Source organism: Sparus aurata, chromosome 10 (genome assembly GCF_900880675.1).
Source record: "Sparus aurata chromosome 10, fSpaAur1.1, whole genome shotgun sequence".
NCBI classification, from domain to species: Eukaryota; Metazoa; Chordata; class Actinopteri; order Spariformes; family Sparidae; genus Sparus; species Sparus aurata.
Window position 1 is genome coordinate 13,864,027 of NC_044196.1, and position 27,908 is coordinate 13,891,934.

The 27,908-nt window shown below is 42.7% G+C and overlaps 1 protein-coding gene across 2 annotated transcripts in view; it reads left to right on the forward strand.

Annotated features, from left to right (window-relative positions):
• htr2cl1 (5-hydroxytryptamine (serotonin) receptor 2C, G protein-coupled-like 1) overlaps window positions 1-25,552 on the forward strand; it is a 143,454-nt gene extending 117,902 nt beyond the window's left edge. For both annotated transcript variants that reach the window (XM_030431677.1, XM_030431679.1), the window contains 5 exons: window positions 6,802-7,002; window positions 15,930-16,093; window positions 16,196-16,349; window positions 17,601-17,836; window positions 18,557-25,552. In XM_030431677.1, coding sequence (XP_030287537.1) covers window positions 6,802-7,002; window positions 15,930-16,093; window positions 16,196-16,349; window positions 17,601-17,836; window positions 18,557-19,129 — 1,328 coding nt within the window. In that variant the 3' untranslated portion in view covers window positions 19,130-25,552. The remainder of the gene's footprint in view (window positions 1-6,801; window positions 7,003-15,929; window positions 16,094-16,195; window positions 16,350-17,600; window positions 17,837-18,556) is intronic.
• The last annotated feature ends 2,356 nt before the right edge of the window (window positions 25,553-27,908 follow it).

Sequence of the window (27,908 nt, forward strand, 5' to 3'; positions counted from 1 at the left end):
TTTTACGTGAGTAAATGTGTTTGATCTAACCTCGACCTTTCCCTGATCCAATCCAAGAGTTCACAGACCTGAACTAGAGTTTATTGATCAAAAACCACAACCTTTCTTTTAGCTCGAGCCGCAGACATTGTCAAAAGGTCATTTTTAAAAAGACAGTAGTAGAAAGTGCCTGTATACCAGTACTGTGTATAAATAATAAAGTGATAGATGTAATGAAACTCATGAGGAAGTCCAGTTTGTTGGTAAGTTTCTCGGAGCATTTAGTGACGTTTATCCAAAACTAGTCTCAGATCTGTATCGCCTGAAAAGACATAAAAAGAGAACATTACCATTACATTCCACATCTTTCCACTCTGAAATTCAAACCCTTTTTCTCAACTGTAGTCACCACTTCAACTTTACAGGGCAGAAATAATTGATAAAAGTAAACAGTCACACATCCTACCACTGAAAGACACACTTGCCACGAGCAGATATCCGGTAAAGCTCACCCAAACAGCAGCGTAAGAGCTTTTACATGACATCAAGAGAATTTGGTGTCGATATTTGTGGATATTACGTCTCAGAAGCAGTTAAAACCTGTAATATCATCTACCTAATTGATGCCGCCAAGCACCGAGCTGGTCTTTATGAGCCGCTCTCGTAAGCAAAGGCGACATCAAGCTAAACTCAAGCACGCACTCCAACCGCTAAACCCTCCTCCAGTAACATCTGATTATGTTAATATGTTTGAATCTCGTTTAATCTCGCCGCATTAGACCTTCACCGACACACCACTTCAACATGATATGAAAAGTGAAATGCCGCTTTATAATTGAGGGTTTAGGTAATTTATAAACAGTGTTTAGCTGAACGGACCTCAGCCTGTCAGTGTATTTACAAGGAAATCCAACGCACCCGCAAGCCAGCTGAGTAACACCTTGTGTGTGTGTGTGTGTGTGTCATGCAGTGCCCCCAATAAGTGTTTGACCTCTAGAAAGTTATGCAAGCTGCCTCCCACTCGGCGCACACACACACACACACACACACACACAAACAAGCGTGTGATTCACTCCACATGCATCACGTACACGCTGCTTGTCCTGTCCGGCAAATCAGAGATGAAATTAAGGAGTGTGTGTGTGTGTGCGCCCGTTTGTGTGTGTGTGTGTGTGTGTGTGTGTGTGTTTGGCCGCGGGTCTCGTCCTCTGTGAAGAAATGACTGTTCATATAAATAGCTGCAGGCGGAGAAAGACACAGCGAGGCCGAGTCCCCGGTACATACCGTGTTCAGAAAGCTGACACAGCTGGAAATAAAAGAGAGCAGAGGTGCGCAGGAGCACCATCAGTTTCTTGAGATTGTTGCATATTACATTTATTTTTAGTTTTGTTTATATTCCAGACAGGAAAACCTTCAGGGGACAAACAAACTGTACATCTCTTGGAAGGAAGAGAAAAGATCTGTTTTCATGAAAGTCGTTTTGCCAAGTGTAAAGACATACTGAAAATTCAAATGTTCTGTTTCAACTAAACTTCGAACCACGAAGAGATTCAGTGAGAGTTGAACACATATTTTGGTCTCTCTTTCAATGCAAAGCATTAGACATTGCCATTTTTCAGCTGCTCAGAGGCAGCCACCTATGGATTGGAAGAGTCAAATGCAGAGCCAGACCTTGGGAGGAATAAACACCCGGTCATTCAGTGTTTTCACAAAGTTTCTTCCTCCTGTTCTACAACCTGAGCTTGAAGTAATTGTTAAACTTTATTCAGCAGGTGTAAAATACATTTTTCAAAATTGTATGCCAGCTCTCGAGGAGAGAGTCAGGTACAGAGTCGGACCTCCTGGAGGAATAAACGCCTGGAATCACATCGGATTCTCCCAAGTTTACTTTTCTGAATTTATCCCCACTCCTGTTGATCAACATGACTGCAGCAGAGTTCAGCTTAGTTGACCTCCAGTGTCGGGTTTTTATATTCTGTAATGTCAACTGCTAGGGGTGTGCATTGGCACTGCCCTCACAATTCGATTCGATTACAATTCACCAGGTAACGATTCGATTCAATTCGATTCTACGATGCATTGCGATGCATCAAAATTCTACTGCACACAACAAGGCAAACTTTTCATCAGTCATGAGGCAATACAAGCAGTCAGATACGGACCGTGGACAGTTTATAATCATATGGATGCTGTTATAATGTGTAGTGATTGAGATCCTGAGTTAAGTTTTTCGCTTTAAATTACATAATTATACATAATCACCATCAGTAAACAGGACACTGTCTGACTCTGTCACTCGCGGGGACGGAGGCTGTTTTCTGGGGGAAAGTTCCCTGAAGTCTCGGTCCGGAGAGCTGACGGTCGCGGTGATTTATTTTCGTCACAAACACTCAGTGAGTTAAAGTTTTTTTAAAAGCTGTTTTTTGAGCAAAAATGTGAGGAAGAGTCGGGAGGACAGACAGTAGGACAGACGCTTCTCCATGTACAGCTGTGGTATTTGTTTTCCTCATATACTGTAAGTGCCAAACACAGTTACAGTTACTACATTACTTTTGTTCAGTCCTGTAACGTTGCTTTGTGGGACATTTCTCTGTATTTAGTTGAGTGAAGGACCTGTGCAATTATCAGACTGCACGACCGACACGCCCTCACTCCGCGCCTCCGGATTATCCGTTCGCACCGGGACGGCTCACCAATAATGCGGCCCTGATGTTGTTGTTATGCTAACTAGTGCTGTCGCTTAGCATGTAGCTACAGGCTGCGCATGTCATTGCAACGTTGCTCCGGAAATGCCCCCGGAAGTAATTGAAACTTCACAACTTTATTGTCCACTTAAAAAATAAACAGTGACATAATCGATTATGACACGTTGCCGCATCGATGCTGAATCGTGCATGCCTAGCATTGCGATGCATCGCCTAATCAATTACTGTTGACATAACTATCAACTGCTGAGTCGAGCTGGAGGGAAAATGTACTTAACTTCTTGAAAATAATGTTATAATGAGGAGGACAGAGGCGCTAGCTTACAGTTAATGTGCAGTAAATACATCTGACTGCTTGGGACAAGTAACAATCACCAACATACATTTAGTATTGTCGCAGTTTCATCAGATTTTGAGTTTTTGGGACTCTTTAAAGATCTCTTCAACTGCAACATGCTTCAATATGCTATAATTTTGTTTATTATTCCCAGTGTAGCTTTGCTTCTAGTGGTGCCAGGATATCTTTCTAGCCTGCCAAGCATCCAGCTTACCAATCAAGCTAATTCATTTACCCCCCGTTTAAGCAAAAGTTAACTCATTGATTAATTTTTTCTCTGCCAATTTGCTCCCTGCTGTATTTCTGTTAGCGACCTCAGCTGCTGTGTTGGCGTCCCAAGCGACACACTGGCCCACTGCTGATATAATAGAGACTAATTTCATTCCCTGTGACCCAAACTGTTCGCCCCGCAGAGCATCGAGCCAAGATACTGGCTCACGACCAGCTCTACAGGGTTTCACACTGTTGCTTGCTGTGACCTTTGACTTCCCTGTGGTGCAGGAGAAAGAAACAGGATTTCAGCCTCGGGGATCAACGGAGCATTACTGAAATAATGGCTAGTCATTGTTAGCATGTCTGACGCTGGCCTGCTGGGAGTTGAATAACCATTTTAGTTGCGGTTAATGAACCGTTACGTCAGTGATGGAGGCTGTCCGAGCAACGGGGACAAAAAATATAAAGGATGCCAGCTGATTCGGTGCAGATGGATTTCTTGCATGTAGGGCAGCTTATATGGCACTCTGTCCTGTTTTCTCCACTTTAAGGGCAGCCCCCGGCACTTTGGGCCATGTGTCATGTTTTATCTATCAAGAGGGCACTTATGCAGCATCTTTTTTCACTGTAATCATGCATGAACCTTGAATCTTTTGAGGTAGGCCCTTCATCTTTTATTTTATTTACAATATTTTTTGTTCAGCTACTGGATAACTAAACCCAGCTCATGCAGGTGCAAGTGGGCTCAAAACTGAAGAGTCTTCAATGGAATGGTTCGAAAAACAACAGTGACACTGAAGTCGGAGGCCAGTGTGGTTGTTTCCATGAATGTGTTTGTGTTAGACATCAACCCACCAGGGCACTACACTGCGGTTAACATAATACACCAGATTGTGGCCAGCTGTCATGGCATTTTCACCACAATTCACTGTTTGTCGTCCTCTGGCAAGGACCAATTTGAGATGTTTTAGCTTTCCTTTGAAGGAGCTGTTATGCTGTCCATCCTTATATAAACAATCAAGTATTTACAGCCATGGTAGCAGTTCTAGATGCTTAGGCTTGAGGTAAATGCTAATGTTAGCAAGCTCACATAGTATGACAATGCTAATATGCTGATAGTAAGCAAAGGGGCACCTCCGCACCAAAATAACAGCAATGTTATTGAAAGGTGGCGACCTCTAGTGGTAGTAATAATATTTATAGGCTCAATGGAGGAAGTCAGGTGTAGTATAAAAAGCATGAACCTCCTGACATGGAGAAAGACGCGTTAGATGGACAGCTTAAACTTTCACCTTGGAGACTGCTACCTGTGTCACCAGTGAGTTATTTTAAACTTTCATCACTATTGTAACATAACATGTATTATGTATCGTAACGTAAAGTAACATAACCCAACACAACATAACATAACATATCATAATGCAACATATCATAATACAACATGACATAATGCAACACAACTTAACACAAGATAACATAACATAGCTCAACATAACGTATTTTAAACATAACATAACAGCATAACACAGCATAGCGCCATATAACACAACATAACAAAACATTACATAACGCAACTTTACATGAGTTAATTTCACAAAATGCAACACAACATAATGCAACATAACATAACATAGCTCAATATAACATATTTTAAACGTAATATAACAGCATATCACAACATAGCCCCATATAACGCACCATAACAAAACATTACATAACTCAACATAACATGAGTTAATGTAACATAATGCAACAAAAAGCAACATACATGTCGCTGGTACTCTCCCATAGTCAAGTTTGTCATCGCTGGCCATCTACCTATTCAGTATGAGGACGTTTCGAGCTGTATAATCTTGGTTCAGTGCTTGGTTGACAATTAGAAACATTCACATCCCACTTAATTACCCAGTGTGGTTGCAGTATTTTGGAAATTAATCTGTCAGAGTCATCTTAATAATAAGCCTTAATCGACATTGTTATTCATTCATTCCTTTTTGTTATATCCCCGTCATTATCTTGCCAGCTTTTCTTATTTATCTTGGAATCAGCAGGCTGCACCGAACCTTGAGTCTACAAAGCCAGAACCACTCACTTCACACAAACACACACACACACACACACACACACACACACACACAAACCTTCAGGCACAGCAGAGCTTTATTCTCTTATTCGTCATCCCTCCATATGCCCCTGCATTAGTCCACCGCTTATTGGCCCCACTCAGAAACACATAAATGACTATGTCAGCGTCTAAACCAGAGCTGTCCCTGTTGGTATCATGTGTAGGCAAACCAATTATCTAATCCTGACCTTTCCACTCACGCCGTACAACTGATCACAGATCTAATCATCTCTCATAATAATCAGGGTAATGCTCGTAAACCATGTAAGTTATTCTGTAGTTAAACTATTGGCTTCACCTGATTCCACGTGGGAAGTGGGGAATTTAGTGCGTGTAAAGTGCGCTGTGCCATGTGCTTTGATGTGTCTGAATTAATTAAAAACGTAGTCAGCCTCGGCGTGCTGCATCTTAAGCCGTCATACTCATTCGACCCTGATGACATCCACTCAGCCCGGCCCCTCAGAACTGATTGAACAGATTTACATCACTGCCCTCAGAGACAAACTGTGTATCGACAGCAGAAGAAGAGAATCACCTGACGACAAAGTATCGTTTTTATCCATCTGCCATTTGAGAGTAAACTGTCTAGGAATCTTTGGAGTTAATTAAACCGTCATTTTCATACTTAAAGAACAATAAAACCTCAGTACTGTGTAACATATGCACCAATCCCCAGACGAAATGTTGTCATTGTAAATTCATGTTTCAATTTTTATATTGGGGCAACTCTGTGCTTAAGGTCTTGTTGGGTTTAGGCACAAAAACCACCTGGTGAGGATCGGGATTAGATCGTGTTTCATGGCTTGTTGCCACAAACACAACTGGAAAATGTCCTGAAGTCTCCTTAGAAATATCTGGTTTTGTCGCCACAAAGACACATCTAGACATCTTATTAGAAATAACTACTTTTGCTGCAACAAACATGGCAGGAAAATGCCCCCAAGTCTCCTTAAAAGTACTGGTTTCTCTTCTGTAAGGCAGGTAGAACATGTCTGCAAGTCCTTCAGAAGACCTGGTTTTCTTGCCACAAAGAATAGGTGTACCATGTCCGGATAGCTTGACAAATTTTGCAGGAAAATGTCCTTATATCTCCATAAAATATCCAGTTTTGTCCCCACAGAGGAAAGTGGAACCCCTCACCATAAACCATGGCAACCATGGCAACCATGGCTGGAAAATGTCCCTACACCTCCTTAAAATTACCTAGTTTTGTCACAACAAAGACAGCTGGAAAAAGTTGTTACAGCGCTTTAAAATACCTGGTGTTCTTGGTTGTAACATGATCTTGAAGTGGTTACTGCTGCCAAACCACAACCATCCCCTCCTGATAAGAAAGTCAGCTCATATACATGTAATCTGAACGTAATATGATACGTATAACTGGACTGCTTGCACTCTCTACTCTCACCTTTCCATAACTCTTTCCTCTCTCCGCCCTCCAGACTACGCCTGGCCTCTCCCCAGCGCTCTGTGTCCGATCTGGATCTACCTGGACGTGTTGTTCTCCACCGCCTCCATCATGCACCTGTGCGCCATCTCCCTGGACCGATACGTCGCCATCCGCAATCCCATAGAGCACAGCCGCTTCAACTCCAGAACCAAAGCCATGATGAAGATCGCCGCTGTTTGGACCATATCTATAGGTCAGGATGCCCGATATGCATGTTTTTACAGTTAATGTGTGAAAAGATTGCAGGTTCCTAATCACCAAGTAAAAATTCTAGTCACAAACATAATTAGCAACATAGCACCTGATCAATAACGGTCAGTTTTGCATGTGTTTGCCATTCACATTGTCGCTGTCAAGAGGAAGAAGCCAATTGATTTTAGAGGTACTGATGACCTTTTCTTCTATGTTTATATTGATCCATAAAGACGACAGAGCTCAACTGAAGGAACACCAGATTTATCTTCAGTGTGAGTCCTGAAAGAGACTTAAAGGGGCGATATGTAAGATACATTAACTATTAATTACACTGATCAAGAGAGTGTGAAGGATCAACAGCGGTGATTTGATGTTAGAGACGTCTATGTTCTGTGTTGCAGAGATGTTGACTGAAGTTAGCACGCTAACAGCTAGCCTCGGCCCGTCCTCTCTCGTGTCTGAGTTCACTACTTAGTCTGACAAGTAAACAAAATGAAAAACGGCAGCTAGTCAATCACCCACACCAGGAAGAACTTTTGTTGCCGCCAAATCGGTAATGACATCGTCACATGATGCACTGCAGCCCGGAAAAAAATGTTTCTCATAAGCTTACATGGTGAACGAAGCAACTGTGAAACAATTAGCGTCACAACCATCGCTAAATGACTCCTGCTGTCATAATTTGAGCCATTCGGTCCAATAGCGTTTGGAAAGTAAAGAGGTTTTCTGGTTTCATTCAGCACTGAGCACCTTTTTTTTCTCTTAAAAAAATCATTATTGCTGTGGATAATCCAGTGTGAAATTAACATAGCTTAATTCCTTTAATAGGTTAAATGTGTCTGTTTTCTACACGCTCCTTTACTTCCATGACAACATCACCTGAGAGTGACTGAGTGACTTTGACTGAGGTGTTGGACTTTTTGGTGCTTCTACTGGCATTGTTTTAGAAGAGAAAAAACACTTTAAGTGCCACATGAATCCATTTTCCTCCATTTGTATTTTGAGTGACATTACCCTTTAACCTTTTGGAAAACTCCCAAGATGTGTCTTGTTTTTATGGTCATTTCTGATGCTGGATTTGTGGTGTGTTTTATTTTGTTGTGGAACTGTTAATCCGTCCGTCCCCTTCAGGCCCAGACAGAGTTTCCAGATTGATGAGTGTTATTAAATTTAATGAGTTTTTCGGGATCCCCTGGCACTTTCTCTCTCCAAAAGTCCCAGCAGCACACCTACTGACTCCCTGAAACACTGGAAGCCCGGTCCGCTTGTTGACGCTCAGAGCGTCTGACAGCTTCTCGTTACAGTCGAGGCTGATTTGCGTTCTCTCCTGATTTCTGCACTTCTCATATGTATCATTAACATAAACAACTGTGTCATCAGGAAATGTGTGGAAAGTGTTATTAGCGGTACAGCGGGGGATTGTGTTATCACCTGCTCTTCCCTTTCTTCTACATCCCCTCTTGTTAGAGAAGTCTTTTCAGCTGTGTAATAGCCGGGAGTAATCGGTTTGTGTGTGTGTGTGTGTGTGTGTGTGTGTGTGTCGGGCAGGGAGTTCGAGCCTCCTTCTGAGGGAAAGTGTTGAGGGATCAGATGACTTTTAAAACTTTTTCCTTTCAGACCTCCCTCTGTCTCTCTGTCTGTTTGACCTCCGGCTTGTGTTCATGTTGTTTCATGCCCTTTAGGACCCGGGAGGGCTTCACACTTAGTACAGCCACACACACACACACACACACACACACACACACACACACAGATTGTCTGAGCGTATCGTTAGCTATGACCTTACAGTAAATGTCGTTACAGTAGATTGGTAGAAGGTTCTTCCAGAAGACATGTACTTTTATACCCTGAATGTGTGAAAACTCATTGACCTCAGAGCTGACTGTTGCTGACATGGTACAACTTGGTACAAACAGAGAATAACATCACATGTAACAAGGTAAATGTTGACTAAGGGAGTACCAGACAATAATCACGACAAAGGGACTGTTGAGTCGAGCTTAACGACATTTTTTGCAAAATATCACAGCTCTGACAAAATACATGTTTCTGTGAAGGAGGACAAAAATTCAATTCAAAACCACTTGACATCAAACGTCAAGCCATATCCACCATTAATAAACACGAGTCATTTATTAATCTAAAGATTGAACTTGTTGCATGTAAATTCTTTGTGTGCATTTTTTAGCCCGTCCTCGACATTCAAACAGCAGTTTTTCATGAAATCACCTCGTCACAGCTCATATTTACATTTATTGTCAGGCAGCGACCTCTAGTGGCCATTTAAGGTACAATGGCGCAAAGGAGGAAGTCAGGTGATGTAATATAAAGAGTCTACATATGGAGAAGATGTGGTGAATAGAGTGCAAATAAATTAAATTGCAGGTAAGGCTGAAATATATATATATATATATTTAAACTTTCTCCTCAGCTAAGACCTGTAAGTTTCCTTGCAGCTTTAAACAAATATCAAATATTTACAGCAGTTATCTCCTCTGGAGATCCAATTCTCACAGCTGACCGAGAATAATAAATGTAGAGGAATTCACCTCGGTGTTATCAGAAACAAACAAACATAAAATGTACACAGGAAAGCAAGAACGATAGGATCTTCCCTCTGATAGCCTCCATATCTCTGTTAAGAGAACATACAGTCTTTAGATTAAAGCAGAACATCTTCCTCTTCCTCTGCAGTCAGCTGGAAACTTAAGGGTTACTGTGACAGTAAATATAATAACTATACTCCACAAGCTTTCTGAATGCCTCTCAGTGACAGCAGATGTACCTCCCGGGGTACAATAATGATATAAACATGTCGTGTTTTCCTCTTTTCACATCCTTGTGTGGGTTGGAACATCCACTCCCAACAAAAGCTGAGGTATTTTCCTCCGGAGTGAGTTTCCTCCAACAGTTGTTGAGTTGTTTTTCCTCTTTAAAGTGGCCTTGACAGACGGAGATGATTGACAGCTCCAGATACCAGGTAGAGTTTTACTTCACTCTCGCCTCAGTCTGCAAACATTCAATGCTGGCTGCTTTCAAATCGTAAAACATCCCTACACTCCTGCTGGCGTTTTCCTTGACCCCCTCGAGAGGCTCAGCACCAAAACGTCGGGCCGTGATTGAGGTCTGAGAGGGCTTACATCGATCAATGCTCAAGGATTAGAGAGGAAACGTCCAACAGAGGGTTGATTACATTTAAAAAGGGAGATTTTCCGACTCCTTTTTCCTCTTCACACCACTTAGATCTGATGTAGCCACTCTCAGCTAAAGTGAAGCACCATTTGAGATGCAAGTTTGGTAGAAGAGTCGCAATCGCGCGCAAATTACCATGTATTTTACTGCTTTTTGGGGATGAGTGCAAATCAGCTCCTGAATCAAGAAGAAAATAGGTTCTGCTGTGCTGGAAATAATCAAAATTTTCTCCACTTCTGTACTAATTTATTCACACCTCTCCACTGTGACCCAAATGCTTTTCAGAGTATGAAATCAATGAGGTGGATCGCTGTCTTCCTTCAGCCTCACCTGGCTGATCCAAACAAGGAAAAACAGCAGATGGATGTAATTGTTTATTCACTTTGTGTTGTTAAGTTATTAAGTCCTCTCTCCAGTCTGAAGATCAACATAACAGCCCACGGACATGTTTAGTAGCTTAGGGAACATCTGCTAGCAAACCTTTGTAACACTGCAAAAGCGAAAATAATTAAAATATGCAACTTTTTAAAGCGTGAATAACACAAACTTCTTACAAATGAAAAAAAAGGTTGTTGCTGCAGCCTTACCTGATCTGGTACGACCAGGAACATATGTTCGCTGACGTTGGCTAATGATAGCTAGCTGTACTACTAATGTTACACATTTTTATATTGTTGTTTTTCAACATTTTCACTGTAATTGTGACATGTGACCAGGGTCGGTACGGTGAAAAAGTTACAAGGACAGACAAGACAAGTATGTTGGAGGTGCCAGACATTGGATCTATTTCTTGTCAGTGTTCAAAAGCAAGAAAATCACCAATATAATCTATTGATCTCAATGTGGAGTTAATCACAGTAAAATAATCACGCCCGGACCAAAAGTGTGGTGTGCAGTTATATCGTGTCAAAGTGCTTGAATCTGAGTTTCTAAGGGACTGAATGGAAATTATTGGTGTGGGTGTTAAAATTTTAAATTAAAAGACTCTCTGGCTTTATTAACAATTTATTTCGACTATAACACTTTAACACTCGCTCCCTAAACTCAGAATATCGCACTTGCTTGGTACAATTAGTCCCAAGTTGATGATTAAAAAAGAATTTAAGATGTTTTAATCCAACTCGATAATCAAAATGACCAAGTAATTAAACAATATCGACTCACTTCAATTGAACAGTTATTTTTTTCAACAATTCCTGATTGTTTGACTCCTGATGTTATCTCTAATATAAATTACTTTGTGCCCAGTCCCTAACCTGCAAATTTCCTTACAGCTGTTAAAAAACAAAACATATTCACAGCAACTATCTCCTCTCAAGATCAGTTTATATAGGAATTAACCTCAGTGCTATCAGCGCAGACACAAAATATACACACAGGAAAGCAAGAACAACAACAAGTCTGTCTTTTGATGCATATCTCTGTGAAAAGTTGTTCTGCTGTGAGAGATAAAAACTCTTACAAGCTCCACCAACAGATCAAGTTGATTGACGCCCCGGACGCTACATGTAGCTGTAGCTTTACATCTGTCCGTCTTCCTCTGCAGTCCTTCACGACCGGCTGCCTTTGAATTATAAGAAATCCCGTTTTTTCCCGTTGCCATTTCCTTGACCCCTCTGAAGGTTTTTGTCCCACTACATGCTGCGGTGATTGAGGTCTGCGAGGGCTTACAGCGATCAATGCTGAAGGATTAGCAACAGAACATCTGACAGAAGATCCTGGCAGCCATTATCTCGGGTGTAATAACACACTCTGTTTGACTTGGAGGTTGTTTCAATCCCTCAGGAGCTGTAGGTACAGTACAACTACAGTTTATGTAACACGTCGCCATTGTGTAACCGTTTTTACTACATCATGAACATTGTAGTACCTGATTTTGTCAATTCAAACTGTTTAAAACAGGGTGGATGTCTTGGAGATGGACAATAATTCCAGTTAATTAATCACACAACAAAAGATAAGAATCTCACTATTTTAAAAGCCTCGATGCTCTTAATTTGGCAATAGACACAGCTTTCTGGCTTTAATGTATCACTATCAAATAAAGGCTGATAGCACAATGTAATGGCTATAAAAGAATGAACTCATAGGTGTATTGTGGACTGGCAGCCTGGCGCCACTTGGAAGAACAAGCTCTTGGTTGTTGTCAGTTGATATTTTGAAAAAAGGAAAGTGAAGAGGTTGTTTCTGCGACTTTTCTGAACAGTAAAATGATCTTCAGCCCAGCCACAAGAATAACGTTGTCATTTTATGTTTCTGCAACAGTGGATACGTATCAACAGCTCATTTCTTGATGTTGGGTTTAGGTACAAAAACCACTTGGTTAGGGGTTAAGGAAAGATTTAGTGTTAGAACTTGAAACATCTGGTTCTGTCACCACAAACCCAACTGGACAATGTCCTCATGTCTTATAATCTTATAAGAAAATATCAGGATTTGTTGCCACAGACACGGCAGTGAAATGTTCCGGTTGTCACTAAAATAGGTGGCTGAAACAGGAAGGGAACAATCGACTTTTACTTGGCAGGTGTCTCGTTTTGACACTAGATTTGTCACCTCAAACATGGCAGGCAAATGTACGGGCAGTCTCTACAATTACGGTTGAAATGGGAATCAAACAGGCAAGTTCACCAAGATGTTACACCACTACCATCCTCTCCGCCTCCGCCTCCATAAAACTCAGCTCAAATACATGTAATCTAAAGGAGAAGTGATACATAATGTATTGAATGTACAAATTGAAGATATTTCTAGGTGATGTGCCAGTTAGATGACTGGGTTGTCATCTTGCTTTGCATCGGTCTATTTTAAAGAGACTTTCTTTGTTTCCTGACTGAGTCCAATTGAGAACACTGGCTGCTCAAACAATATACGATTCATACGATATACTGGATGTAGAGTCCTCTATATGTATAAAATGTAGTTTTAATATCATTATTTAGCTTGACTGACTTAACTAGAGGAAGCACCGATGCCCATACATTGACTTGAGTGATCAAACTTTCCTGTTGCACTTCTGTTTCAAGTCTGATCTCTCTAACATATTTTAATCTACAGTGGCCAAGATAAAACTCTCCTCCTTCTCTACTTCCAAGATTCCCTCCATTACTCTTCTATAAGGTACAAAGTATTAACATGCTTCATTTCCTCTATTCCCCAAGCTTAGCTGGAGTCTACTCTTTGGGTTCACGGGGGTGTGCAGCGTTCACATGGGATATGTTTTTCAGAGCAGCTCATACCCTGATGATTTTTCACGATTTTCCTCAGCAGGTACAACATTCTTCCTTCGGCAGCAGCAGAGCCCCTTTAGTCGAGCCATGCTGTGATCTGCAACAGAGCGAGTGTGTCGGTTGCGTGCATTTACAGAGTGGGCGAGCAGCTTTGGCTTCAGCAGATAACCGCCAACGCCCGAGGGAGCGGAATCTGCTGAAGTTTGAGTTTAAACAGCTCAGCGTGTTGTGAAACCTGTGTGTGAGGAGTTAGATTGAACAGTATGTGACAAAGCAGTCAGAGGTGACTGGTCGGTCCACCTGAACTGGATGTTTCAATCCCAGTGGCACCCATCTTCTTTGACGTCTCTAGAGGTCTTAACGGAGATACCTGCCATCCCAGGTGGACCCCTCAATTCTGTACCCTCCTGTCTCCATCTTACAGCCCAGTTGTTCTCTCCTTTTAATCCAGAGCCAGTTTGAGGTATACGTTTGTGGTGTTCGCCATCAATCCATCCATTTTCCTCTGCTTATTTGGTGTCCAGTGTAAGCAAGGTATTCCAGACGTCTTTCTCTCTGGTAATGGTTTTTTAACTCCGTCACTGGTTCCCAGGCCGGATGAGATACGTAATCTCTTCAGCATGTTCGGGGTCGACCCGGCAATCTATTACCTTCCACTACTCCAAGGTCCCAACCTCTTTCTCTTCTATCCTGCGACCTCAATTTTGATTCGGAATTTGATTTGATCTTTGACCTCATTCTTTCTCGATCGATCGACTGGTAAGTGGTAAATCGACACCTTTGCCCTCCGCTTCCGCTCCCTTGTCCTCACAGCGGTCTGCTACAAACTCACCTTGCAAAACAAGACATTTAACAGTTTTATCTGTTTGTTACGAGGGAACATAACAACAACACAAGCCGTTCTCGGCCTCCTGAGTTCCTGCACCACCTGCAAATGTTGTTTGAGACAGTATGAATGGATCACGACTCGACTCAGACCACTGGACAGCCTCGTTAGTCAGGAGAATTTGCACATCACAGATTATTTGGACGATCAGAGGGAAAATGTGTACAATTAATGCAAACAAATTCCTCCTCCCAGGCACTGTGAGTGCACTCGATTGCAACGATTTCATGAGAGCTGCAACAGCTCCAAATTGCACTTTGACGTCCGGCAGGTCACGAGCTGTGAGGTAGAAAATGATGTACCTTGGACCTAAATGAATTATGCCAGCCCACACCGTGGACAGGACGTAGCTCAGACAGAGAGGACGGTCGCGACTTTCTCTGTGAGAAGCTTTTTTGTTGCCAGGAGAGTGCCTCTTCCCTCCTCAGTGTCTGAAACAGATTCCAGGTCAGCCAGCGCTTTCAAACAGGAGTCGCTCTTTGAATAGAGAAGCAGCACATTAGTCGGAGCTATTATCACGGGTCAGAAAAATCAGCTCGGCCCAGAAAGGCTCGCTCTCACCTCAGTGTTTTGTTTGGTCGATGCCCTGCAAGAGCACCAGAGCAGCTATTATAACACCATGAACATCCATTACACATTGACTCTCTGATACTCTTCACAGCATATTGATTCATAACAGGTGTAGCACTCGTTTTCCATCTGTGTTGTGCTAACTACTGTAATTATAATGAAAGGAGTCTCTACAGGTCCAGGAGCATGTCCAATTTATAAAAAATTGGAGGATAATGAAGTCATGTGATGTTTCAAAACCGCCAAATGTGTTCGGGGTTGGTTGAGGGGAAATGATTTAGCAACGCACTTTCCAGTAACATGATGGGGGTTTTTTCTAAGTAATTTAACCATAAAATTAAGTGGAAACGGGTGTTATCCCTGCGCTCTGATTCATGTTTATGACCCCCGTGGTTCATGGATAAATGGGTCTGTTTACTGGCAGGAAATCACACCATTATTTTACAAAAGATAAAAGACTGTTTGAGCTTTATTTTCTTGTAGTTTTTGATTGTGATTTCTCAGATTTTCTTCTAAAAGCATAAGCTCTTGTAATGGAACATCAATGATGGCATCTCCAACAGGCTAGCATCGATGATAGCTTTTTCAACAAGCTAATGTTGGTTTTAGCTTGTCCAACAGGTTAATATCTGCCTTAGTTACCCGATCATGCTAACAATGATAATAGCATCTCCAACAGGCTAACATCGATGACAGCGTCTCCAACATGCCAATATCTGTGTTAGCTTCCCCATCAGGCTAACATTGATGATAATTCTCCATCAGGCTAACATCAGTGTTAGCATCTCCAGCAGGCTAACATCTGTGTTAGCTTCTCTAACAGGCTTATATCTGTGTTAGCTTTGTTGTTATTAATTCTATTAATTCCTGAATGCAGTTAGGAAACATGTCTCTGTAATGCCAGAAAATCCTAAATGTCATCCGAGGTTAAGATGATGTTACAGACTTCACAGAGTGTCTGTAACAAGCCCCCTGGACTCAAGATGCAGTGAAACAGTAGACAACATTGATTCCTCTGACCCATCCTCTCTCTGTGACTCTTTCTAGGTGTATCGATGCCCATCCCAGTGATCGGCCTCCACAACGAGGACAAGGTCTTCGTCAACGGCAGCTGTGTCCTCAACGAGGAGCGCTTCGTGCTGATTGGCTCCTTCGTGGCCTTCTTCATCCCGCTGGTCATCATGGTGGTGACGTACTGCCTCACCATACAGGTATCCTGGTCTGTGTGTGCCTCCCGTCATGTCCTGACTTTACCTTTCCTTTTGTTTATAACTCTCACATCCACCATTATCCTTGCTCCGTTTCATCCCCAGGTGCTCCAGAGGCAGGCCACCGTCTTCCTGTACGAGGCAAAGACTTCCTCCCAGCAGCCTTTGCACACACCAGCAATGACAAATACATTACAGCCTCCGGCCAGCACCTTCCACCTCCCTCAGATCAACACACTCTCACCTTCAGATTCACAAGGTAAAACCAGATCAGGTAGTTTAGCTGCTGAGATGTGGTTTATTTCAACAGAATTGTTTTGTAAATGAAGGACGGAAACAACATCAGTGGTTCGTTTTCACCCATCTGTTGTGCTGTATGTTGGTACTTTATCTTGTTTTCCCTGTCTGGAGATTTTAATCCCTCAACAAACCTCAAAAATCCATTAATGAAACCAAGTAGAAGCACAAAACAGATTGAAATTGTTGCTGTTTTGGACTTTTGGGATGGCTGATTAAACTCTTAAGGGGCCAAGCTTTGTTTTTTAATCTTCATTTTGATAATGAAAAATGGTTCCACCACAGTCCTTCACCCTTATCACGTCACTCTCAACACTTTTGGCTGTTCGACAAGAAGACTAGAACACAACCATACAAATGCCTGCCATTGAAAAAAAAAAGGCAGACGGGTTAATGGAGGAGCTAGTTTAGCTAACGCAATGTGTGGATCATTTTAGCGTAATAATAGCTTATCACCCATACAAAGACACTACAAAGGAAGGGATTACTCCATACATTAGCGCTGTAGTCTTTCTTACCTTTCCAAAACCACAAAACAGAAGTTGTTATTTGCTCTAGCATGTCCAGCTAACTAGCTTACCAGCTAGGCCTACACTAGCATTGGAGCTTCATTAGCTAGCCACGACTAATGAAATCTGTCTTAGGCTAGAAAAGAGAAACCTACTTTTGGTTTCCTCCGTCTGAAATGAATTATATTTATAAAAACAACTACGAATTTTGAGTGGTTAATCTTCTAGCGTTGACTTAACATTAGCATAGCTTAACAGGCCAGAAACTGAAACTCGGGGGGCCAGGACAAAGCAAAAAGTTTGATCTCTTACACTTAATTGTTGGACGGCACATAGACGGCTCATTCCTGAAGCTGAGTATCGGCTTCTCTGACAGACATGAAAATGCATGATGTGTTACTTTTTACCCATCTTCCACCTCATCCTCTGGCACCGCGCACAGAGAGGAAAGCTCGAGGAAATACAGTCCACATGTGTAACCTTTTCACATGTCGTCCTCCAGACAAAATGTCAGCAGTGTTGTTAACAAAGAAACTGACACAGATTCTCTGGTTGTTGTCCTGGCGAAATCTGCTGCAGTGTTCCTGGTAACGGTGATAACAGACACTTGAGACGACCAACACGTTGTATGTACACACCACGTATTTTCAGTTTATATATCATTAAATCAGATTTGAATGTTTCCTTGATTCCTCCTCCCGCAGAGTTAAAGCCCCCGCCTCCTCAGAGCAGACGAAACACCTTGAGCTGTCTGAAAGGAGCCGAGCCCAGCATACTGCTCAGTGCATCCACACCAGACAGCATCAGCATCATCCCCAGCTCTGAGGTCGCGTCTCAGCTCAGCTCGCCGGCAGCGGGGCCATCGCGGAGCGACGCGTCGGGCTGCCACGGCCGACGGGGGATGATGCAGGCCATAAAGAACGAAAGGCGGGCCTCCAAGGTGAGACTGCAGAGTGGAGCTGAGTGCCTGTCAGGTGATTTAAAGCGTAGTCGTTCGACCGGCGCCGAGACAGAGATCAACAGATAAATGCACCAACATGTGTCCTCAGCATCAAGTGTCAAGTCAGCCAAAGCTGGCAATGGATGCTCTTTTTAATAAAAGTGACTTCCACAACCCAAAATAACCAAAACAATGAGTTAAAAGTTGTTAAACTGGATAATTTTCGTTCCATTTTAAGTCTGTCCCAGCATGTTTCATATCGATCTTCAATGTGCGGACGTTCATATCGAAGGCGTCCATCAATATTTAATTCTTTTAGTTTAGAGGCATCATCCTGACATGTATTCTGTTTAAAAGTCACGTTCTTCCAAGGAACTCGCAGAAGTTTCCAATGGTTAGAAGAGCTTGTGTTATCAAATCCAACCAGACACTCACAACTACGTCAAAAAAGCTGGAAGCCTCACTGGAGTCACAGGGAACTCCGCAGTGGCATTCAGATTCATGTTGGACGGAGGCTAAAGTGCTCTTATACCTAAATTAAAAATGTAAATCTCAGCAGAAGTGGCACAGCAAGTCGGTTATTAAAAAACATCAATCTATATGTGATGTATTTTAATTAGAGGACATTCAAGAAGTTAAACCCCCGAGAGAAATAGCATTTTAGTTGTAAGTAAAAAGAAGTAAGTATGTGTTCATACTCTTCGCTTCTTCTATCATCAGGTCCTGGGAATCGTCTTCTTCCTCTTCCTCATCATGTGGTGTCCCTTCTTCATCACCAACGTCACCTTCGTCCTGTGCCGCGGCTCCTGCAATGAGTCGCTGCTTCACGACCTCCTCAACGTCTTTGTGTGGGTGGGCTACATCTCCTCTGGGGTCAACCCCCTGGTCTACACCCTCTTCAATAAGACCTACAGGAGAGCGTTCTCCAGCTACATCAGGTGCCGCTACAAAGTGGGGGCCAACGCGGCCGGACAGAGTTGCAAAACCCTCCTGGTCCCCCCGCCGTGCCCGTCGCACGCCGTGACGCCACTTTTGATTGGCAGTCACGGTAAAGCAGGCATGGACCGCAATAGTAACTGTCGCAACGGCGGCAGGGGGGACAACGGGAGGCTGACGGTGGACCCCGAGGACGTGACCGATGACGGGACACAAATGGGAATAGCGTCGCAGAGCCTCTCCGAGTGCCACAATGCCGGCATGCTCTCGGAAACGGAGCCGGAGACGGAGGTGGAGCAGGAGCTGTCGCTCCTCAGCTACAGCCCCGCCCCCAGAGAACACACAAGCAGCGTGTGATTGCTTGTTTTTTTTTGTGGGGGGTTTGTTTCATGTCTTCTTTTTAACCTGCGGACACTGGGCCGAGCGACGTTTCGACGAGCTGGTGCCGGCCAACCAGCGAGGAGGTGCTTTTATTTTGAAAGGACTGGTCTCGGGTTGAGGAGCCTTAACAGCAAAATTAAGTGCACTACGTACACGTTAGAGAACAGAACGATAAAGTACAATCTCTGGAGGGAGTTTCGGAGTGAAAGCCGTTATTTCAGACTTGTTTGTTTTCCACGTGGTGTTGAAATGTTGGTTTTCAGACCACAGCTAGAGGATAAAAGCGTTTGCCAAGCTGTTTCTCAGCAGTCACAGAATGTGGGGGAGCTTCATGGGGACTAAGGTGATCACGGACGAGAAGGACAAGAGCTTACTCTCATTGTTAACCTGGTATGAAGTCACGCGGCCCTCAGCGCAGTCCCACTGATGCAGGTTATGGAGTCAAGCACCAACCGCGTCGAGGTCACCGGGGGTCAAACCACGACGTCTTGCCGCCTTCAGTCAGAATGCAGTCCGAGCTCTGGTTTTACGTGGATCCAGCCTCCACGCCAGGCAAACCAAAAATCTATTTTTGTGCCGGTCAAGCTTGACAACAACAGTCATAAAAAATATGCCCGAACAAACCTTTTTTTCCAGCATGTATAATCAAAACTGCTCAGCCGACAGAACGTCTCTCGAGGTTGTGGTCGAACTAAAAAGTGTCGCCGAGAGGACCAAGATGAAGGAATGTACAACGTCCACCGGCCTCTGGTGGACTCGCAGTGCCATCTGGTGGTGGCACGGCGCAGAGAGGTTGCTCCCCTCAGATCAGACGAGGGCGTCCATAGAGCTAAAAACATGGCGCAGGCCTTCGGTCCAACACAGCTGTCGGACTCTGACCGATGCAAACACACAACCTCGAATAAGTTCAACATAAAAAGGGGGAAATCTTACAAGTCAGAAAGGTGAAGTGATTAAATCTGAAGTTTTTAAAGTAAGGGTGCACAAAGATGTCAAGTCCTCGGACTCCTCAAACAAAGTTAAGGCTCCAAGATCAATCAAATCACACTTAACTCTGACATTAACATCCATCCAACCTGTAAATCAATCACAGTGATGAGCAAGAAAAGGAAACTAATAAAGGAATTGAGGTTTTTGAGTCAATCACAGGGGAGACACTAGAGGCTGAAACGCCAGTTTCACACACTTTTCAGGTCAAATTAGAGATTTTTGGCTATTTTGCTCTCATAAAAAACGTCTGAAATACACATTAAGGTGTTTTATTTCAGGCCAGATGTACTTTATCATGTGTGCATTTTAATCAGATAGCATTAGCCACTTGAGAAAAGGCACATTAATTGAGACTAAACTAAGTATATCTCATTATTTTAAGCTCTGAACTTTAAAACTGCTTCAAAAACAAGGACACCCCAAAACTGTCACATACGTTACGGAACGTAGATCGCTTGATTTACATATTTAAACGTAAAATATCAGAGAACTTGTTACACCAAAAATAACTGTCTTAATGTCAGTCATCAACTGGTTTCATGGTGATGTATGTTAGTTAAGGATTGTACTCTAATCACCAATTTTGATTTCAAAGTGTTTGTATTTTGTACAGAAGAGGTTTAGGGTCAAGTCTTTCGAGAGGTTTTCCTGATTTGTCGGATTTTCCAACACACGTCTTCAAAATAAAGTGAATGTTCTCACCCTGAAACCGAGAAAATCTCTACTTCAGCAGCGTTATTCCTCTCTATTCCGAAGGTTTTGTGTCATACATCATTCATAACCTGACTTTTAAAACATTTTATTCCCCTAAAAACACGATGAAAATGGATTTTTCTCACGTCTGTTGAGAGTATTTTCAATGGAAGGATATTGGGGCTGGGGATGAGGGAGGAAAAGATGAGAGGAGGAAGTTTTTTTTCAGTATGCCCTTCAAGAAAAAAGTCGAAATGTTGAGAATAACGTTGACATTTCAGGATTAAAGTCGACCTTCTGAGACGACATCAAAAAGCGTACAAACATACTGCTGCCTCGACAAAATGCCTCGTGTAGATGAATCGGCCTCAGCAACAAAGACATTGTTTGTCTTCCAGCTCTTGAACACACCGTAGCTGTCAGTATTCAGACCTTGAAGAGATTGTTGCACTACTTAAACAGGAGAAGTTTCATGTTGATATCTATTAGTTTTCCCTTTTCACCTGCAGTGTCTCCCCTTTAACGCACAGATTGCATACGTGACAGGTTTAAAAATAGAGTATTTACATCATATTTTTATTCATGGTCGGTCTCCTCTCACCAAAAACCCCTCAGCTGCATGATTTCCACTCAAAATCCACTAAATCGTTGCAACGAAAGCCTCAAAGGACAGACAGATGTTTACACTGAGGCCAAACCTCTGTACGTATGTGCTCTGATGAAGGTTCGTGTGATGAAACGCTCACCCGGTATCTCCCGCCTACATCAGCCTCTCTGATCTGCTCGCCCTCGGTCGCCCTCGACTCAAAGACCTGAAAACCTTTGAGATTCCATCAGTCGCGTAAACCTGACAGAAAGTCGATGTCTAAGAGACAGAACCTCTGACTCCATAAGGACGGGTCGCTCCACCCTCGCAGCTCCTTCACGCTGATCTTCTCCCTCATCTTATCGACATCTGACAGGCGGCGTGGAGGCTCCGTCATCTGACATATCTGCAAAATACCACTTTAGAAAAAGGATTAGATGATGTGAAGAGTTTAAAGGAAGCAGGTCACCTCAAGGGGAAAATGTAGGAGATATGGTCGTTAAAGGGTTAGGGTTAGGGTTAGACATGCTTAATTTACCTCCTGCTGATAGAAAGTCATGTTGCAACATTATTTTGCAAGGACGCTCCAGTAATGTTCAACTTTGGGGACTACACAACCCCACCTGGCTTTCCGTCAGCATGGGCGTGAAAAGAAAATGACTGAATTTGTATTTTCGGGTGAACTGTTCCTTTAAGTGGTTGCCGCGTCAAGAAAAGTGGCGTTTTAAGAGATCACTTAAAGGCGCGCTTCCAACAATTTTACACATCAGTGTCTTTTTTTTTGCCTCTGGGGTGTTCCACATTTTGTTAAAAAAGATATATTTATATATATGTATAACCCTGATGATGTCATAGTGATGTCATCAGGGTAATCTCAATTTGAGCTTGAAACCTCCAAACAGATTTTATTGTTGGTTTTATTATTACTTTTTTTTTTCAAAGCCTCCTTTAAAACTAGAGTTCAACATTAAGGGTGTCCTTTAAAATCATCTTTTGAGGTGCATTATGGGAATTGTAGTGTTTTGGGACATGATCCAAATTGGGAGACTAAAAGTGAGGATATCTCAGCCTGTGGTGCTTTGATTTTTAATCAGTCCTTTTAACTGTATCTCTTATTAGTTCCTGAGCTTTATGGAAGCATCGCACAAAAATGTTGGCGTGCCCCTTTAAATGTTTTCCTGCCACACTAGAGATTAAAAGTGAGGACATCTCAGCTTCTTTGGCTCTGTTGAATTTGTCTCTTTTCATTGAAGTGCAACACTAAATTGCTGGAGTTCCCCTTTAAAATGCACAAAATACTGAATCACAAACAGTTTTCCGTACGGCTCGGCTATTATACATTTCATCAAAATAGAAGCCACTTCCCCGAGTGATCAATATTTCATTTTGGTAATAATCCCTTCAGCCACAGGAGAGCCACAGTTGCACCTGAATGTACAACCTGTTCTCTATCAATAATCCCTATTCACGGTCACAGAGCAAAGGTCAGAGCCTGCGGCGGACCAATCGCACCCAGAGCCCGAGGTCTGCAGCCACCTCTGCATACAATTAGGATGAAAACACGCGAACTGGGGCGTCGCTTCATTCTGATTCTATGCACCTCTGTATAATCTATCCACTCTTTGTGTGCTACAGACTTACACGGTGGTCACCCACACCACTCTCCTCTCCACGTCGGGGGGGGGGGAGAGGTCTTACATGAGCAAACGTTGGCGGGCCGGCTGCCGACGGATATCGTGCATGTTTGAAGCGATGTTCAAAAGGTCCTCTCTGCCTCGCTCTGCTTATTTGTTCTCTCTTTTATTTTTAAAACTCAGAAGGAATGAAACGGTACGAAAAGGAACAAAGGAAGGAGGGAAAGAACAAACAAAGAGCAATCAACAAAATGCACATTGCAAACAGCCTGCGGGCATTTCGATGTGTATCAGGAATGCGTAACGTATATAAGAGCGAACAAAGGAGAAGAGAGGACTCTCTGAACTCGTCGGAATGGGTCAGGTTTGATGGGCAAAGCGAAGAGCCACAGCCAGGCCAGCCAACTCAGTATGTCGCAGTGTAATAACTATATGTTTCCCGTGTACCTGTGTGTGTGTGTGTGTGTGTGTGTACCGGGCCCGGCTCAAATTTGCTACCTGAGATTGATTCAGAAACTCTTCTGTTTCTTCATCGATCGCGTCCAGCACGACGGATTGAAGTGGGGTCCATCCCTGCGGATGCCAATCCTGTCCGGCTCGCGGTCCAGACAGATGAAAGCAATCAGTCGTAGAAAAGCGTCTGAAAGGATCTCAGCTGATAATTTGATCCAGGTCTGGTGTGTATAGAAATAGCTGGAGACGTTTATTGACAGAGTTTCTCTTCGATGCATTTCAGGAAGCCTGATTTGGGCTTTTTGTCTCCCTATTGGACTATTTCTGCAGGCAGGCAACAAATCTTCATGCATCTGTAAAATACTATGTAGTGTATTTGAAAATAGCTTCAGGGTCAAACAATCTAAGCTTTTATGAAAATTTAAAGGATAAATCCACCCAAAAATGCAGCGAGCAGGTGGTGATGTGCAATTTGTGCTCTCTCTCGAGGATGACTTTCTTTTTTCTACATCACATGAAGCTAAATTACACATTAAAGGAATATTTTGACATTGTGGGTAGGATTGCAACAAGCAATCTTTTTCTTGATTCGTTCTGGTGATTGTTTTCTTGATTAATTGATTAATCGTTTGGTCAATAAAAGGACAGAGAGCCATGAAAAAGGTTTTGTCAGTCCAAAATCCAAAAATATTCAGTTTAATATGATATAAAGCAGAGAAAAGCTAAAAATTAATGTCTGAAAACAGCATTTTCTGCCATTTTACATGAAAATTACTTTAACGATTATTCAGTTATCAAAATCATTTTAGCTCTAATTGCAGGAATTGTGTTCCTTCACTTTCTTGCCAGGAGTTAGACGAGAAGAGACGATACCACTCTCGTGTTGGTCTGTTCCCGCTACGAAGCTTGAGTCAAGAGGCGGTTAGCCTAGCTTAGCATAAACACTGAAAGCGAGGGAAAGCATCTAGCATGGCTCTATCCAAAAACTAAAACTCACAAATTCACATGTTATATTTAATTTGTTTTGTCTGCACAAAAGTCAACAAGTTGTAGTTTTATGGGGTGTTTTGCGTTGGGACTATTTCTTGGCGGGAAGCAGCGACTCCCCTCGAAAAAACTACAACTTCATTTTTACACTAGTTTTTCTATGAATTACACAAACAAGATATAACATGTTAACAAGTGAGCGTTGGAGGTGCTGCTAGGTAGATAATGTGTATCGCCGGACAAAGCCAGGCTAACTGTCTCCCCTGTTCTCTGTCTTTATGCTAAGCTAGGCTAACTGACTGCTAATATTTACCGCAGTATCAATTTCCTGATCAAACTCTCAGCAAAAAAACTATTGAAAGTATTTCCCAATGTGCTAAACTATTCCTTATTACAGAAGTACGTAGCACTCAACCGAAAAATAAGATAACGCGCTGATGAAACGTAGCAAAGCCAAAGAATCTGAGGGTGGATTTTTCCTTTTAATTTTCAGAGATCCAGGAATTTAAATCAATCACAAGATCACACAACATCTGAAAGTTTCAAATCTAAATGTTAAAGTAAGCAGATGTTTTCAGACCAAATGGTGGAACCTGAACACACTTTAGTCTGAACTGTCTTCTGCCTTCCTCCCCAACATGTCGCTCTGTCAGTAGACGTCTCTGAGAAATAGCCAGAGCTGCAGGTTATCCAAGAGTTCGGCAAACCCAACTTCTTCAATGCACCTCCACCCTCCTGCACCCTGCGTTACTCAACAATGACTCTTGGACCTGAGGTGTCAGCACCCTGTGAAGCAGATCGGTTGTCTGGTTTGTCTCGCTCTTGTATGATCCGGCGCTCCTGGGTTTGCTCTCTTCTTATGTGTTGGACCTTCTTCTGTTACGCAGTGGCTGTTTTTTTTGTTTTTTTTTATACCATTTTAATTGTGAATGTTTGTCTACGACACATCTTCTTAAGTTTATACGACGATTACGCCATCATCCACACAATGTATATTTTCTTTTTTTTTCTGTGTGATGCTGCTATTTATTTATTAAAATATTATTCTGATGTGTGGACAATTGTCTTATTTGTACTGCAACCACATGGTGAATCAACTACAAAGATTGTTTCTGAAACATTCATCCATTAGCTGAAACCGCCGATCCCAGCTGACATTGGGCGACAGTACACCCTTGATAAGTCGCCAGTCACGAATTAACCTAACTTTTTTTGCGTGTCTTTGGATTGTAGGGGGAAACCTGATTACCCAGAGAGAACCCATAAACACACTCCACACAGAAAGGTTCTGCCCCAGCTGGGTTTGAACCCAGATCCCTTTTTGCTGTGGGGCAAAAGCACTAAACACTGTGCCGACATGAGAGTCTTTTGATTCTAAATGAGCTACATAAGCAAACAAGACCATCAGCGAGGAGATTGGCTTTTCTTGCCGGCCGCCTCAGGGCTGGATTCCAACTCGTCTGGCTTAGTTAAGTCATAAAATTCAAATAGCTTTTCATGGTGAAATGGTGAAGATGAACAGAGAAGTCTCACAGCCTGAGGGAATGATTATTTAACAATAATATTAATCTAACATCGCCACAGGTAGAAAGATTTTCCTAAACCTGACGGAACTGCGAGCATACAGCAGAGGTTGAATACACCTAATGGTAAATATTGTTTTGCGAGTCACTGGCAAGATATTGTGGTCTTCATATGGCTTTTGTCCACATGGGGCCCTTAGAGTCGACACAAAATGAAAGTTCCCTGTAGCGGCTTAACGCTGCACTTGTCTTTGTGAAGCCTGCAGTGGACCAGACTCTCCTCTAAAAGCAAAGTAATGTTGGGTTTAAGTGAAGCAATAACTGCATTTACACTTGATTCAGCTTCTTTGGACCCAAGCTGGGGGCCAGAGTTCATGCACCATGAGGTTCATATACTTAAAGGTGCGATATGTAAGAATTGTAGCTGGTAAACTTCAAAAATTAACCAAAATGATCAACAGAATGTGAGGTAACATGTTGAAGAAGCACCTCATCCACTAGCTCCCACGCTACCTGAGCTAACTCGCTCATGGTAGCTACTGTTGGCAGCGTTTAGCACTGACTCAGATAAAATGTTCACATTGTTCTGATTGTGAATTCGACCTTTAAACAATATAAGACTCAGGTCAGTTGCGATCGAGTACCATTTGGCATCTTAAAAATGTTCTACCATAAGTGTTTGCTTGTGCTCTCAACCGGACTCTGGTTTAAGTTGCAGTTTTGGCACTTCAAGGTAGAAAGTTTGGGCTTTAAACCCGGCGCAGTATCAATCCTCCAACCCTCCTGATAAAAGTCACTTCACTGCTTGGCTCCCCCCTCCTCTCTCTGATGATTAACAGCTACAAACCTCGCTGTGTAATTTGGGGGATGTGATAATAACAGTATAGGTCGCAGCCCCCCCGCGCTGGCTGGCTGCCCTGTCCGCTCAACCACTATGTTTCATTCCTGCTGCAGTCAGCGGGAGCTTTTATCCAAAGTGCTTCACAGTGGCGTGAAAAAAGAGGCGAACCGGGAGCTCATTAAGTCGTCGGCCTCGGCTGTGTTTCGGTGTCACGCTCGGCCCGTTGAGCCGTGCAGGAAGCCCTCGTGTTGTGAGTGCGATACCCTCACTGCTGGGGCGAGCTGTGAATTACTGTATATATCAACCGCTCAGTTTGATACGGATGTGCCAAAAGTAGAGTTCTCAAACAAAGAGTACAGTCAATAAAACAGAAAAGGTGTGGTTATGTTACATTGTATGAGAGTTTCAGAGGACTTGATTTGGTAAAAGAGGCAAAAAAAAAGCTTAATCGTCAAAGTTTATTTGCACAGAAGGACCATAAAATAAATGAGTGCAGGGTTGTATAAATGGCCCGCGACGGGTGCTGAGACTTTTTTACAAGACACACTTCATTAAAGTTTAAAGAGGCTCAGATGCTCGTCCAGATGTTCGACGATGAATGACATGTCTTGCAAGCATGATGGTGTGACGATTAAAAGTTCTGTTGTCGCACTTTTGCTTGATCTCGGCTGCGATTTGTTGGCGCCGAAAACGTTATTCCTCAACAAGCCACATGCACCTGAAGCAAACTCTTCCGATGAACAGATCGATAAAGGTCATACATCACTGGCTGAATCCTCAAGAAGCAGAGATCCTGTGCTGCACAGCTGCAGCCTCACCATCAGGTGTGATTATCGCACACAGCCACCAGATGGCACCACGTCAACCAAAGCATCGACCACAGGAAGTCAATGACAGATCTTAAGAAGCAGAATTAGTCTTATTTTAGGTTTTCTCTGAAAAACATTCAGTTGAAGTAACACATACCAATAATGAGCCCACATATCTGCTATAATATGTATTTAATAAATGTACTTGAGTATCAGAAGTAAATGATAGACATATTTAC